At 37.4% G+C, this 15,193-nt stretch overlaps 1 protein-coding gene across 1 annotated transcript in view; it reads left to right on the top strand.

Annotated features, from left to right (window-relative positions):
• Positions 1–22: 22 nt before the first annotated feature.
• The window catches only part of RAB11FIP2 (RAB11 family interacting protein 2), a 29,639-nt gene continuing 14,468 nt past the window's right edge, over positions 23–15,193 (top strand). Inside the window, exons 1-3 of the mRNA XM_010168732.1 lie at positions 23–542; positions 12,245–12,687; positions 13,400–13,862. Coding sequence (XP_010167034.1) covers positions 190–542; positions 12,245–12,687; positions 13,400–13,862 — 1,259 coding nt within the window. The 5' untranslated portion in view covers positions 23–189. The remainder of the gene's footprint in view (positions 543–12,244; positions 12,688–13,399; positions 13,863–15,193) is intronic.

Genomic DNA, 15,193 nt, shown 5'->3' with positions numbered 1-15,193 from the left:
CCCCGGCCATGGAGTCGCAGGTAGGGCTGCGTGGGGAGGGGGGAAGCTGAGGAGCGGGGAGTGCCGGAGCGCTGGAGGAAGGACCGCGCTGAGCCCCTGACAGGTGTCTCCGCCGTAAGTGCCCTTACGCAGTAAGCGGAGGACTTACAGACTTGGTGTTTGTTATTGCTGCTGCTGCAGTCTTCAAAGATGATGTTGGCAGAACAAGCCCAGAAGTGGTTCCCGACTCACGTGCAAGTTACAGTCCTTCAAGCCAAAGGTCTGAAGCCAAAAGGTAAAAATGGCAGCAACGATGCCTACACCATCATACAGCTGGGCAAGGAGAAGTACTCCACTTCGGTGGCCGAGAAGACCTTGGATCCCATTTGGAAAGAAGAGGCCTCCTTCGAGCTCCCTGGATTACTCATGCAGGAGAATCCAGAAAAATACATCCTGTACCTGATTGTCATGCACAGGTCACTGGTGGGGCTGGACAAGTTCTTGGGACAGGTGGCGATAAGTCTCAATGATATATTTGAAGACAAGCAAAGACGGAAAACAGAGTAAGTGATGGATGTTTTTTTCATTATCATTTGTATTCCTCACACACGTGAACTTGTGGGGGGGGAGAACAGTAGCCTTACTGTCAAAATGCTTCAAAATGAAATTAGAATGTTTCTCTCTTCTGTGGTGTGTTCAAAGCCCGTAACATATACAGGTTATGTCATTGCAGCCTGACCTCTTCCACAGAGAAGTTTACTGTAATCACAGTGGTTACCCTGAACAACGCAGGGCTGTCAATAACATTAACATTTTTTGACAAATTCTTGTCAACACAAACTCACTATAGTCTGTTTTTCTAAAGGTTTTTCTTCATTTTGCTCAGGGCCATATCCCCATTCAACTCCTACCTCAGTTTGAACCGTGTGTGAGGCTCAGACTCCCTTGAAGCCTGGTAACCATCCCTTTAAAAATGTTTTCCTTCAATTACTGCAACCAAAGGTCTTTAAATATTTTATGTTTTAGTGGTCAATGAACTGTGACTTAATGAAGTCTTACCACAGCAGCACCGTGCTTTTCTGATCCTGATTAGTCTTAGGCCACAATCCTGCAGGCTGCTGTGTACAGCAGGCCTCAACAGCGAAGGCTGAAGAGAAATTTCTGCTGTTGCCATAGACTCCATCATTGCCTACATAAGCCTTTGTCAAATAAAATTGCTGTTTGCCAGCAAATTCTGGCACTAGAATATGGGGAGGAAAAAAAAAGGCAAAAAATATAAGCATCACAGCAGTTTATTAGGCTGAACTGTAAATTTTTCTAACGCTCTGGGTTTTTCAACTGGATTAGTAGAATTGTTTATAATTTCTAGTGAGTGTATGGTTGCACGAAGATGTCTGGTACCAGTATAATTTATCCTCTGTTCCTGTGGGAATAGACTGTAGGTGTGAGCATACTGCAGGCATGCCTGTGACTACATGACTTGTGTTTGTTTTAGCTATGCTTGTCCCATAGAAGTTGTCCGAGAACAGCATGGAGACCTCCACGCTAGCTCTGTGGAGGCAGAGACGTATGAGCGCGGACAAACCTTTCTGCAGTGGTTAAAAAGTTCCTGCCCCAGGTGCCTTTCCTCCTCTGGTGTCTCTTCAGCAGAGTAGAGAGCCTCCTGTGCCCAACTCTTAGGACACAGAGATGTTAAAATTAAAGTCTGGTGTTTCTTCTGTCCATGATGGATGCTGGACTTTGCATCAAAGTGGTGACATCATTTGTCTGTCACTGACTGTGCTGGGGAGGTGTGAAGCTCTGTCAGAATTGGAGCAGGCAGTTGGAGGTGGAAATCAGTCCAGCAACACCAGCCAGGTCCAATTGATCAGACAACTGTTTCTGCAGAAACCATCTCAAAACCTGGTCCTGCTCATGTGCAGTGGCTGAGGTTGAAGGAGCACCAAAGACAAGTCAAAGTTGCCTTTGCCCTGGTGGTTTTGGTTTGTTTAGTTTATTTTTTTGTAAACTACGTTTTTAGCAAAACAGTGTGTTCACTAACCATGTAATAGGAAGGAACATGTCTATGCAGAATCACTTGTGGGTTCATGGTCTGAAGTATTATGCTTTTAAATTGCTTATCTTTTTAAGGACATACCAGTTATCTTGATGCAATACATCATAATGCCTGTAGCCTTAGGGTCTTAATTTCTATTTACAATTAATTCAAGAAGTTTCAGTGCTCTTTAAACATGCATCTTAAATATTCTTTAATCATCAGTTGTAATTATCTTGCAAGTCATAGACAACTGCTTTACTTTAAACATCAAGCTGCTCTACAGAAAAAAAAAGTTGAATAAATCATAGAATCATAGAATGGTTTGGATTGGAAGGGACCTTAAAGCTCATCCAGTTCCACCCCCCCTGCCATCAGCAGGGACACCTTCCACTAGACCTGGTTGCTCAAAGCCTCATCCAGCCTGACCTGTTCCAGTGTCTGACCACCCTCACAGTGAAGAACTTCTTCCTAATATCTAATCTAAACCTCCGTCTTTCAGTTTAAACCCATTTCCCCTTGTTTTGTCATTAAGTGCCCTTAAATCAAGCAGAAATGCTACTAACTGTAAAAACTTTGTAAGTCTAGGTAGAAATATATATTCAGAAATTGGAGGAAAATATGTAGATTACTCATGTATTACTGCGAGTAACAAACCCTCTTTTCCCTTTGGAGAACCATATGCTTTTGGGCTAATTTTAGCAAAAGTAGTATTGGAGCCTTACAAAATTATTGCAAAAATTTATAAATGGGTTAATTAACATAGTCCTTATGAAGGCTGGATGAGGCTTTGAGCAACCTGGTCTAGTGGAAGGTGTCCCTGCTGATGGCAGGGGGGTTGGAACTGGATGAGCTTTAAGGTCCCTTCCCACCCAAACCATTCTATGATTCTATAGTTAAATAAACATTTGGATCTCTTTGTTATTTTTATATGACTATATAAAATATATATATGAATATATATATGTACTTAGCAGGGCTTCATAGGTGTTCTTTATTTTTTTCCATTTCTTTTTCTGAGATGTAAGAGGGGAGCTCACGCTATGTAAATGTGCAGCGATGCTTCCCTAGACCACCTCTGAAATTGCCAGAGCTCCCCGAGAAAGCTGTGCTCTGCCTGTGAGCTGTCCTGCAGGAGATGGGGGCCTACAGGGAAATTTTTACAAACAGCCTAAGTCTTGTCTTTATTTTTTTTTTTTCCAGAAGTTACTTGAGCATTGAAGATTGCAAATCTTATTAAAAGTTGATGGGTGTTATTAGGCTTCTCGAGCCAAACAGCCGTACTTGTAAAAGTCTTTTATAAGTGTAAAAGTGCAGATAGGTGGTTAGTGGGATTTTTGGCAGCATGTAATCGCTTAATGTCAATTTAAATTCTTAAGAGATGGGAGCCACTGAACATCCACTTTTCCTATTGGTGTCGATGGGTGCTTAAAAACCTAGAAAATGAACCTTTTGAAAGTCATTTTTGAAAAAAATAATTCAAAATTCTTAAGCATTTAGATGTTTTTGAAAAGTTATCATGGTTGTCTACTTGTGTGCCTTCCTGGAATGCGGGTGTGTGGTTGCTGTCTCCTTTAAGCATTAGTTGGAGATGTGGGTGCAGTATTTGTCCGTGTATGTGGGAGGAGAGGAGGGCAGACTTTCAAGAATATATTTGCAAATGCAATCTCAAACAAAACGCTCTTTCTTATTCTCCTTTTATTAAATCCTTTTTGATACAAAATATTCCTAGTCCTGTGTTGGCAGTAAACTAAGGGTAATATATTTGGACCCAGAGACCTTCTAGCTGTGACTATGGTATGGGAACTGAGATACCCAGTGCCTTTCAAGACCAAGTCCAATGTCTTTATTACCAAAGCATTCTGATGGTTGAAAGCTATATTCATTGTTTCAGAAACACTAATCTGTTTTATTAAGCAATGTTTTTACTTTCAAATATGTTCAACAGGCTTGTGGTGTTATTAAATCCAGAGTTATTTTCTCATGTTGATGTAACCTTAACATTTCTTGCTTTGTTTGGGGATGAATGAGATCCAGTTATTTGATGAAGTGTCTATTGGTAATATTTCTACTTTTTAATATATTTAATAGCTTCCTCTTTCCAACACAGCTGTACATATGGTGCTGTAAGAGACAGACTCAAGAGTCACCAGGGTATTGCAAAAAAGATATTTAATATTCTGCACAATGCTGAACCCTGTCAGCAATTCCCTAGTGCTTTTTTAGTAAGGAGGTATGAGAAGTGAAGGCTACCAGCTGATTTTGAATTCCTAGGAAGACCGTGGGGTTTGTGACATTCAGCTTTTTGTGTATTTTTAATGTAATGTTTTATGATTTTGAAGAAATAAATCAAGAAATTCACTGCAGCTTCAGAAACATTATGTTAGGGAAAAGTAATCCTTTTTTCTGTATAACTTTTTTTGTTACTTGTCACACCTTAAGAAAAATACTCCGTGCAGTAAAGTTTTCAGGCAGAGGCCTCATGATAGGATTTGCACATCTTGTGTTCTAATAAACTTGATCTGGCACAAGATTTAGTGAAACAAAGCGGTATATTTACAATAATTTGATAGTGAAAATTTTGTGTGCGCCATCACGCAATGTCCTTTCTCTTTCTCTCTGAAACCGATGATTTTTTGAATTCTTAAAAAAGTGAAAATGCCTGGAACAGTTAGATCCAGATGTGGGTCAGATGGTCCCTTACTAGGTCTTTTCCAGAGACCTCAGCCAAAGCATCTGCAGGATCCCAGTTAATTTTCTTTCTGTATTGGTACAAAAGTGCCCATCACACTGTGCTAACTGTGTAAATTTGTGTCCCCGGCGTCTCTGCTGTGGCTGGAAATGGACAGACTCTTCTTACTTCTTCTGCTCTTTTCTCCAGAGTTGAACACGGCTCCAGCTGCTGAGAGATTTTACGGAGGTTTTTTTTAGCAGTTCAAAAAGTTGGGGAGGTACTGCTTTATTGGAAGTATAGTTAGCATAACTTTTCAGATCTTAGACTTTGGACTTGGTTTTATTTTTTGCAGTAAAATCCTATGGGTATTTTTAATTCATCCTGAAAAATACATGACAATTTTTTTGGTCTGCTGTTGCAGAATAAATATACCTCTTTTGTTCTTACAATTTAAATGTAAGTGATGGTCAATGAATGTCTTGTTTTAAAGGATATATATGTTTTTGTAATAATTTGACTTCAACAATTCATAGTTGCCTTAATGCTGCTGATGATCTGACAATGCATAACATCAAACAAATTTTTGAATTTTCATGGACTTAAAAAAAATACTAATTTACTGACATGTCTTAATTTACTGAAGTAGTTTTGAGTAGCTTTTTCTTAGTGACTGTGCTTAGTTTTTTTTCTCCTGGGTTCTAAATGAACACAGCAATAGAAGAACAAATTTCCGTTAGCTTTCACCATCATGTTAATTATTTCATCAGCATTTGCTTTGTCCTTGTTGTTCTCTAATTCCACGCTATTTACTGTCCATTCCTTTATTAGCTTTCCTGGAGAGCTATAATTTTATTATACATTCAGATGATTTAAGGTACAACACTTGTCTGGAATGTTATAAATTGGGGCGGGTGGTGGTAGAATTATTATTTCTTATGGAAATTTTGTTGGAGGAGACATTTTTTATTTCTGACTTAATTCCCCTTCTGCCTGGTTTCTATAATACCTCAACACCTACCCTCACCCTAAATTGCAGCAGTGTTGTAAAAAATGCTTATTTGAGCATAATACAGTGAAGGAATCTTGGCCTTATCTAAGATGCTTCTCCTCTGCTTACATCAATCGTACAAAATAGTCAAAACCAGCTTCTCAGCAAAGAAAAAAAAAAGAATTAACGACTGACCACAGTCAATACCCCTGTGTTGTAAGCACTTATTGAGCTGAGCTTCCTGAAAGATAGGAAAATTGTGTGACTTCTCCAGATTAATGTGAATTCCTTCTTGGCAGCCTCCCTTTTTGATGTGGACAGGTTCCCCCTTTGAATGCTGCTGCTCTGTCCTCTCTCCTCTGTAGAAGCATAAGCAAGAGGCAGGTGCTCAAGTAGGTGGCTTCAAATATAATTTGAATTATGAAGAGGCAAACAACTATCCCAATGTCATGGGCTCAGGACTTGTTAATAAATAGTGCCTTTTTAAAAATAATCTGCAAAACATAACACTTTATAAATATTATTTACTTATATTGAGTCTTAAATTTAGTTTAAACCAGAAAAATGCATTTTAGGTGCTAAAGCTCAATAGTAGTGGAGAGGGAAGGTTGTAACCAAAATTATCAAAATGTTGTCATTAAAATAAGAAAAAAAATCTGTTCCACTCTAGTCAAAAGTGGGAAGAATAGTAACTGAGGAATTTGTTAAAGGCACAGAAATAATGAGCAGCCTGGAGGATCCATATGGATTTGAGCTGTTGCTTTCGTGAGTGAAAACAAAAAGTTGCACCTAGTTGTATCTTTATGGGATTATAGCAGTATTTTCAAATTATCTAGTAATATTCCCAGCATTTACATTTCGACAACAAACGCAAGCACATCCTGTGAGTAAATCCTGACTCTGAGTCGGAGCCGGATTGCCATCTGGACTGAAATACTTCTCCGTTGTCTGTGCGCGCACACGAGCGCATGCTTGCACAAACGCCCAACTGAAATAACTGACCTTCATTCTCATACCTTCGATTATTTTGTTTCTAAAATAAAAGTATTCACACATAGTCTTTAGCCAGAATAGCAAGTTAGCTAAGACCACTTTAATTACTTTGGTTAGCTAACCCCTTAGTAAGGATGCTGTGATGTGTGTCAGTTCCCATACGTTTTGTAGTGTTATGATGTCGCTCTGCGGTATTTATTTTTAAACTGTACTTTGTATATCTCATTTCAATTGGCTTCCAGAAAGTAATAGTATTCATCTTTGTGAGTGTCATCATTTATTGTAATAAATAATCTATTTTCTTCTTCATTTCCCCTCATACACCATGTAGTCTGTGCTCAGCCCCTTGCCTTAATTTTCCTACTTACTGACTTTGGGGCAGTATTTTGGTACGGTATCTGAAGGATTTATCACAAAACATACGTCTGCATTTTTCAGAGTCCATTTTCTGCTAATGAAAATGTTAGTTCTGGGCTTTGGATGTGTTTTTTTTTTTTTTATCTGTTAGCTGTGGACATTTATGTTAGTGGGATTTTGTGAAGCAAGTTTCTTCAGTGTATCTAGCTTGAACACTGTGATCTAAGGTGAAGAATTACTTCTTTCCGGTGACAGCTGGTGGACATGTTCTATCACTGGGATTTTGCTGGTCTTTTATATGGGTAATTTTAGAAGTACCTGCTGGTGTAGAAAATTCTCATCATCACTGTGTAGCAGATTAAAGTTGCTTAGCAGATCAGGATGATGATTTTACTTCTAAAACCAAGGTTAGAAGCCTTGTGGATGCTGTGTTGGTTGTGTGGCTTTTTGCAGAATTCCTTCAGTAATTTATGAATTGAAAACAAGATTTTGCAAAAATCTTTGGATGCAGTCTAATGATTTCAGCAAAGCAAATTAAATCAGCTCGATAGATATTTACTGGTAGAGTGAAGACAGAGCGGTGGATTTGAGAAACAGCAAAACCAGTGGGAAAGTTCCCTTAGTAGTTTTCATCTTCAGCACTGACAAGATGTAGTCAGAAGGTCATCTGTCATGCACAGGTTGAATGTACTGGCTAGAAGACTTCTAATTCCTGTTGAAATTGGTAGACAAGTGTCACAGTGGTTTTGAAGGCTGTTAAAGTTCTAAGTTTATAATTAAAATGTAATTAAAATTACATAATTGTTTTTCTTACCCATACTGCTGTTATTTGTCTTACACCTACTGTCAGCCTATCCAGCTCACTGTTTGATGGTGAGCAGAATAGGTTGAGTGATGCCTCTTCAAAGAAGAAAGAGGGCTAAGACTTGAAACTGTCAAATTCTGTGGCAGCTTTGCAGGATAAGACACCACAACATCTGCTTCCTGCTATAAGGAGAAGAAAAACAAGATACTGGTTTCAAAACTTTGGTTGAATGCAGGATGAAGGGTGCAATGAGCATAGTGTAGATAAGAAAAAGTGAGTTAGAAAGTCAAGTTAATGGGCAGAAAATGAAATCAGAAAAAGGGAAGGAAAAGAACAGTTGAAGAAATTGTGTTGAAAATATGTTTGTAGATCACTTGCTATTTAGATGGAATAGGCAAGCCACAATTTTATAACTTGCTTGTTTATAAAAACTTACTTCAGTTTTCTCCTTCACTCTTCCTGTCTACCTTTTCTGTGCTAAAGGATTCAGTACTGCTAATATTACACAATTTACTTTAATAGTATGCAGAAGATGGTTACTGTCTTTCTTAGGATAAAAGGGGTTTGTTTTTTCCAGCCCTAATTGTCGGTACAGCCAAAATTGAGTAATTTTGTTAGAAAATAGCCATGTTTCCTCCAATAGAGCTTTAGTTTTTCAGGGCTGACTGGGCAGCAGGATTTTTCCTATTCACCCTTGAATCTTGATCTTCTCTTTACGTGTTCAAAAAAATTGTCAGCATACAGAGTGGCAGTTTATATAATACTTACAAAATAAAAATGATCAGAAACCTGTGCAAGACAGGCAGAGCCCATTAGCACACTCAAAAACAGATGAGAAAAAGAAGCAAGGGTTGTTCTGATGGAAACCGTAGGGGAAAAGTCAAAATTAGAGGGTATTAGAGGTGCATGGAGGATGTTGTCCTACAGAACATTTGAAGGTGAGAGCAAGAAGTATGAATGTGATTCAGAAGGCAATAGGGTTTCCTTTGAAGTTGGTAAAATTTGCCAGACTTTGTACAAGGTCTGTTTAAATAAAGACTGTCTGCAAGACTGGATGTAATATTTGGTTATTAAATAAAAGGGCATCTGCTCTCATAAAAGCCACCCTGTTTTGTACGTGTATGTTATTGGCTATTTTCCTACTTTGCACAGGCTTTCTATAGAATAAGCTCGTGGCAGCCTGACAAATGGAGCATTTATTGTGGCTAAAAGTACTGTAAACAAAACCAAAATAGCAAGTTTTATTGGCTTTTATAATACATTACAATTTTTTGAATTGGCAGTGGTATAGTGGAATTTAGTATTTCAGGGTCCAAATGTTGTTATCTGAAAACAGTGGACTTCATTTTCCAATTCTTTTTTCTATTATACACAGCACTGTTTTTTCTATTTGTTGCTCACGCCCATGTGTTGTAGAAACAGATTCTAATAAGAAACATTTACAGACTCAGTTGCTCATTCACATGCAGTTCCACACAAATACATTGCCTGCATTTGTTCTCATCTGTTTAAAAAAAAGTAATTATTTGCCTTTGAATTTGAAGAAAATCATGATTTGAGTCTGCTTCTCATATTGTCTTGTTATGAGCTGAAGCATATGGAACCTTCATTATAACTAAAACAAGATAAACTCTCCAAGGTAACAAAGAAACCTCCTGAAATGCCTAAGAAAATTAAATATCTGTGTTTTATACAAAGATTTGATCCAGCAGTCATTATTCAAAGAGTAATTCCACTGAAGTCCAGAGGAATTTTGCTGGAGTAGAGAGATTATGATTAAATTCTATTGGAATCAGTGGTCGTGTTGAACCTGGTCCCAGTGGGTACGAGGTCCAGTCCCTTCTCCCTTTGTGTTCTGTTCTTAGGGTAAGGAGAGTTTCTTTGTTTTCCCATCTGAACTTATTTTTAGTGTCAAGTTCTTCAAAGTCTACTTTGAAAGCAAATGTTCAAGCTGCAAAGGCACCATATTAGCTGTGTGCTGGAATTCTCTCCTTCAGACCTGGTGAATGTCAAAATAATGTGGAGGTGTCCCAGTAGCAGGTGAGTGCTGGTAGTGACACAGAGTGGTTATTGATTCATTATAAGAATGTCAATAATTGAGTTAAATTAAGTTTTAAAAGAAAAGGCTTTCTTCCACACAGGAAAAGTTTAAGAATTTATGTCTTGATATTGTTCTAAAACAAGTTAGCAAGTATCATAAATCAAGTTAAAGTTTTGCTAATTCCCAAGTAAAAACATATAAAAATTCAGTGATCTTATCAGAGATGCAGTACTAACGTTTGAGACCTGTGTTTTTTGAAAGAGGGAGAAAGGGAATATGTTTTCTAAAGTGTAGGCTGAGCCATAAAATTTGAATGTCAAAAAGTGAGGCTCTCTCTGCCTATTAAGCCTCTTAATACACTCATAGCCTTATTTATATTTATGTTTATGTTTAGTGTCTGTCTAAGGAATCATGGTGAGAACTTTCTCAGGGTAGTTTTTGGTTTGGGTTTGTTTTTCTGCACAGGCAAGACCTGTCTGAACAAGGGCTTGCTCCTTGTGGCTGTGTATTGTTTTTATTTTTTAGGAGAATATATGAAGATATTTTCTTTTAAAGAAAAGATTTAAAGAAAGTAGGCTACCTTGTCTTCCAGTTTTTGCAATATTATGTATCACAAAAAAGATTTACTCTTGATTCTGTTATGTGTGTTTTCTGTGGTGACTATATAGATGACTTAAAGTGTTTCTGGAATCAGTTACCAAGAATTGAAAAGTTATTAACTAAAAGGAAAAACGATCCATCTTCTTCAGACACATAACATATTTCAGGTTTTGCATTTCATTTAAAATACATTTACCTCACAACAGAGTAAAAACTTTCTTTCTAAATGTTTAATTGTCCTCCTACCAGTCTGAACTTCTGGATGTATTGGTCTGGATTCATATTGTCCAGTGCTGGGACAGAGAAGGTCTGATATTTCTTAATTATTCTGGTTTAGTATGGGGTATAAAACATTTTGGTCATCACAAGCAATGAAAAAAAAGTCATAATACTCTTTATCCTTTTGTTACTTCTTTGGTGGGTCACTTTTAGAAGTATGTTCTCGTCTCAAAAAACTATCTGTGTCTGAAAATATGATTTCAGCTGTCACCTTTAAAAATATTTATGAAATCTGTAAGTAAATTGAGGGTTATTTTTCTCCTCTCCTGACCTTGTTTTCTATATTTGGCAGTATTTAATAATGTATGTGTGACTGCATAATCAATTTTGCATCTGTGCTGGTAGGCAGTTTCATTTCTTAGTCTCCAGTTCAAAAGTTGCTTCCCCGTGATACTGCACTGTTGTGTTAGCACGTGTGCACGCATTTCTCCTGACCGTGGGGTTAGAGCACTTCTTTGGAGCTGGCAGAGCTGACATATGCCCTTGTGCCCTTTTTTAAATAGGAAACGGCTATTGATGATGGGTGTGGAGAAAGGATTGTCTGTCAGTCATTAATTTAGGTGAAGGAGGGTTGAGCCATAATTCTGCAGATGCTTCCATGGGGACAATAGAGCACAGCAGGGAATGAATAAGACACTTGGATAATGATAAAGCCTTTGCTGGACCTGGCAAAGCAGCACACTTGGCTTTTTCAAACAGATGATCGCACCTTTGATCTCGAGTGGGGATTTATGTCACGGTTCCAAAGCCTGTGGAAATATTTCTGAAGTTAATCCTACTGGTGACCTGCAAAAGAAAGGGTGGGTGTTAAATACACCTGCGTGCGCACTCTTCTGCCACCGCTGCTCATGGAGTTACCGTCAATATTAGTAGGAGTTGCAGTTACAGGACCAAAATGATAGTTGACTGTTCAGGGGTCTCAGCTGTTTCTTTGCTGGTGCTAGTGCAATTGACATGAATCTTAACCAGTGATTAGAAGGAAAGGACAGAGGGGCAAAATATTTGCTAGTGTATAAACCTGAGCAAAATCAAAAGAGAAAAGGTTACTAAATTAAATATTTGCCACATCATATACATTCAGGTAATATACATTGCTGCTAAATAAAGGCCACTTGATAAATATCAAGTGTTCTTTTAAATAGCAAAATAAAATGTATTTATATTTATAGTTAATGTTAGATACAGATTCCCCCTGCGTAAGGAGATGGGAGCCCATTAGGTTCAATGAAGTTTAGTAAGCTTCCACAGAGTTGACTTTCGTTCTTAAAATGGGTGAACAGTGCAAAGAGCTTTGTGCTTGCTGAGTTATGAGGCTTTCTCTTCAAAAACAAATATAGACAAAAACGTTTCTCAATACAGGAATGTTTTAATTTTTGGCATGGAGTTTGTTTTTCATATTTTAAGTTATACTAACCAGATACATTAACCAACTAACCAATTTAATGACTAGCCTCCAGAAAACACAGCTTAACTTTTTCTTTCTCTCCTTTAAGGTGGTTTCACCTAGAGTCCAGACAAGGCAAGAGAACTAAAGACAGAGGAGAAATAAAGGTCAATATTCAGTTTATGAGGAATAACATGACAGCAAGTATGTTTGATTTGTCAATGAAGGACAAAACCAAATCCCCTTTTGCTAAACTGAAAGACAAAATGAAGGGTCGAAAAAATGATGGGACGTTTTCGGATACATCCTCTGCAATCATCCCAAGTACTCACATACCTGATGCAAACATAGAGGTTTGTAGTGGTGAAGTACAAATTAAATCAAAACCAAAAAAACCTTTCCTTTTGGGACCTCAGAGGCTATCCTCAGCTCATTCCATGTCAGATTTAACGGGATCGCATGTCTCCTCAGAAAAAATGAAGTCCAGCACAGTTGGCTACTCTCATCTTTTCAGGCGTCAGCTAGAATCTTTTGGTTCAGTTGATGAAGGTGGTAAGTAAATCTCATACTACTTAATCTTGACAATTTTAATTACAGTTCACTGCTATTAGAGCATTTAAAAACCCGTTTCTTTAGTTTATGAAGCAATTGCAAGGCCAAAAAGTTAAGCATTATTGCTGGCCCAATTTTTTTCACTTCCATTAGTTGGTGGTAACTCATAAGTGCTGTTTCAGAGCATAAAGAATATCTTGTATTGGTCATAATTTATGATAATTTATCATTTTTCTTCTTATGTCCTCATTTGAGAGTATGTTGTAGTGAAGCATTGCATTCTAGAGGGAACTCTGGGCAAAATAGTGTATTGTCAAAAATAAGTCTGTTTAAAATTTGAAAACTCTTACCAAAGTTTTAAATGTGATTTACACAAAGAACTGAAAATACTTTGCGTTGTTCAAAGTTGTTATGTAGCAATAGACTACTGTCACTTTCTCTAATGGCACACTAGTCACAGCTGTCTTTGTAGAATTTAGTTTTCACACGGGAAACAGAAGTTTGATGTGGTGTCTATCTGTAAACGTTTCTGAACCACCAAGTCAAGGCCAGAGCTCTTCATTTTTTTTTAAATACCTTAGTTACTCAGCAGTGTTTTGATCTGAGACTCAGTTGCACAGTTTCTAGACCTAAGCTGAAATGGGTTCTCCGCATGTCATAAACTATGATTTAGTGTCTCATTGATGATATACTAATGACAGATTGTTTGCAGGGAGTCTAAAATCTCCACATAGAAGGACATTAAGTGTTGATACTTCTAAAATGAACCAGCTTGACAGCACAGTTGATGAAACTGCACTGGAAGCACAAAATGACCCATTTACCAACGTGAGTGCTTCGTTACCCCAAAAATTTGCTACACTGCCAAGACAGAAGAATCCGTTTGAAGAAAGCCCAGCAACATGGGATCAAAACATAAGTCTGTTTTCCAAACCTGTTGAAATCAGGAAAGAAATTAAAAAAGAGAAAAAGGAAAAAGTTAGTCTTTTTGAAAGAGTGACTGGAAAAAAAGATAGCAAGAGGTCAGATAAACTTAGCAATGGGGGATCAGACAGTTCTACTGACTTGAAATCACCTAGTGCGTTTGGTGAAACTCATCAGGAGAGTTTTGATTACGATTCGACTAATCCGTTCATGACAAACTTCAAGCCTACAAGCATGTTGCCATCTTCAAGGTAAGTTTTTGCTGTATTTCTATCTGATATCTTGAACATGTTATATAAATGAAAATGTGAAGTGTTGAGGAACACAATCTTTGTGCTTTATATATGTTTATATCATTGCTTATCTAAGTACAAGTTAGAAACTTTTTATACAGTTTGATCTTTTCTTACTTCATTTTGAAGTTGCATTTATATTATTAATAGATACTGTGAGTGTTCTTGGGTACTTGCATTTGTGGAATACCTTGTTCATGCTTCAGAACAGGTTCTTCCTGAAAGTCGTCTGCTTTCACTGAACACTCGTTGCTAATTATTACACTGCCCTAAGTCAAGGTTTTAGAGGGCAAGGTTTCAGGTCTTTTTAGAGGAAATGGAATAAATAAATGGGTGGAGAAAATGTGAGTAATGAAAACAAATCCTGTGGGTGTCACCATTTGTGGGGAAAAAAAACCCCAAAGTATTTAGATTCTATACGTTAAAGCACAAGGATTGAAGACCATTCTGTTTCTAAATGGGAGCACCCACATGGACACTTACCACTCTTGAATTCATTTGGCTCACTGGAGCCTTGCTGAGTTCCTGTGTGTTCAATTTGTTGCCCAAGACAGCAGTTCATGTGTTAAGCAGAGCGAATGAAGTTACAGGGGCTGATAAGAAACTTTGATTTAAATAATCAATTTTAATCTTTGTTTATCCCACCGTTCGTTTCCTTTCTGACTTTTGTTTGCTAGTGAGGAAAATGCACTCTCGTTTTTTATATATATATATATATACACACACACACACATACTGACCCCCCACATATACTGTTCCCAACAGATAAGTATTTAAACAATTAATTACTTAACTTTGATTTATTTATTTATTTATTATTTATTTTATTTGCATTCTAATTTTTTCCTGTATATTAATGCCAGAAATTAACCGTTCTTTTTTTTTCAAGCTAATGATTCATTTCTATTTAATGACTTAAAAGAAATTTAATTCAAAATTAAAATACTCCAAACTGGAATTTTAAGGTTGTAAAATAAATCGCCATTTTAAATGGAAAACATAGTTTTAATAAATTTGTCTATTAATTCCCTAATAAATGGCACAGTAGTATTTTCTTTCAGAGAAAAAAAAAGTTTCTTGTTATCCCATTCTTTAAGATTTTATAATAGATTGATTTTATTGTATCCCAACTCAGTTTTATTCATAGGTTAGAATGCATGCACTCCTGATATAAACTTATAATAGTTTTCACAGAGCCACAGAATGGTGGGGGTTGGAAGGGACCTCAGGAGATCATCCAGTCCAACCCCCCTGCCAAAGCAGGTTCCCTACCCCTGGTTGCACAGGAA

Source organism: Antrostomus carolinensis, unplaced genomic scaffold (assembly GCF_000700745.2).
Source record: "Antrostomus carolinensis isolate BGI_N321 unplaced genomic scaffold, ASM70074v2 scaffold45605, whole genome shotgun sequence".
NCBI classification, from domain to species: Eukaryota; Metazoa; Chordata; class Aves; order Caprimulgiformes; family Caprimulgidae; genus Antrostomus; species Antrostomus carolinensis.
This window is presented reverse-complemented; position numbering and strand designations above follow the sequence as displayed.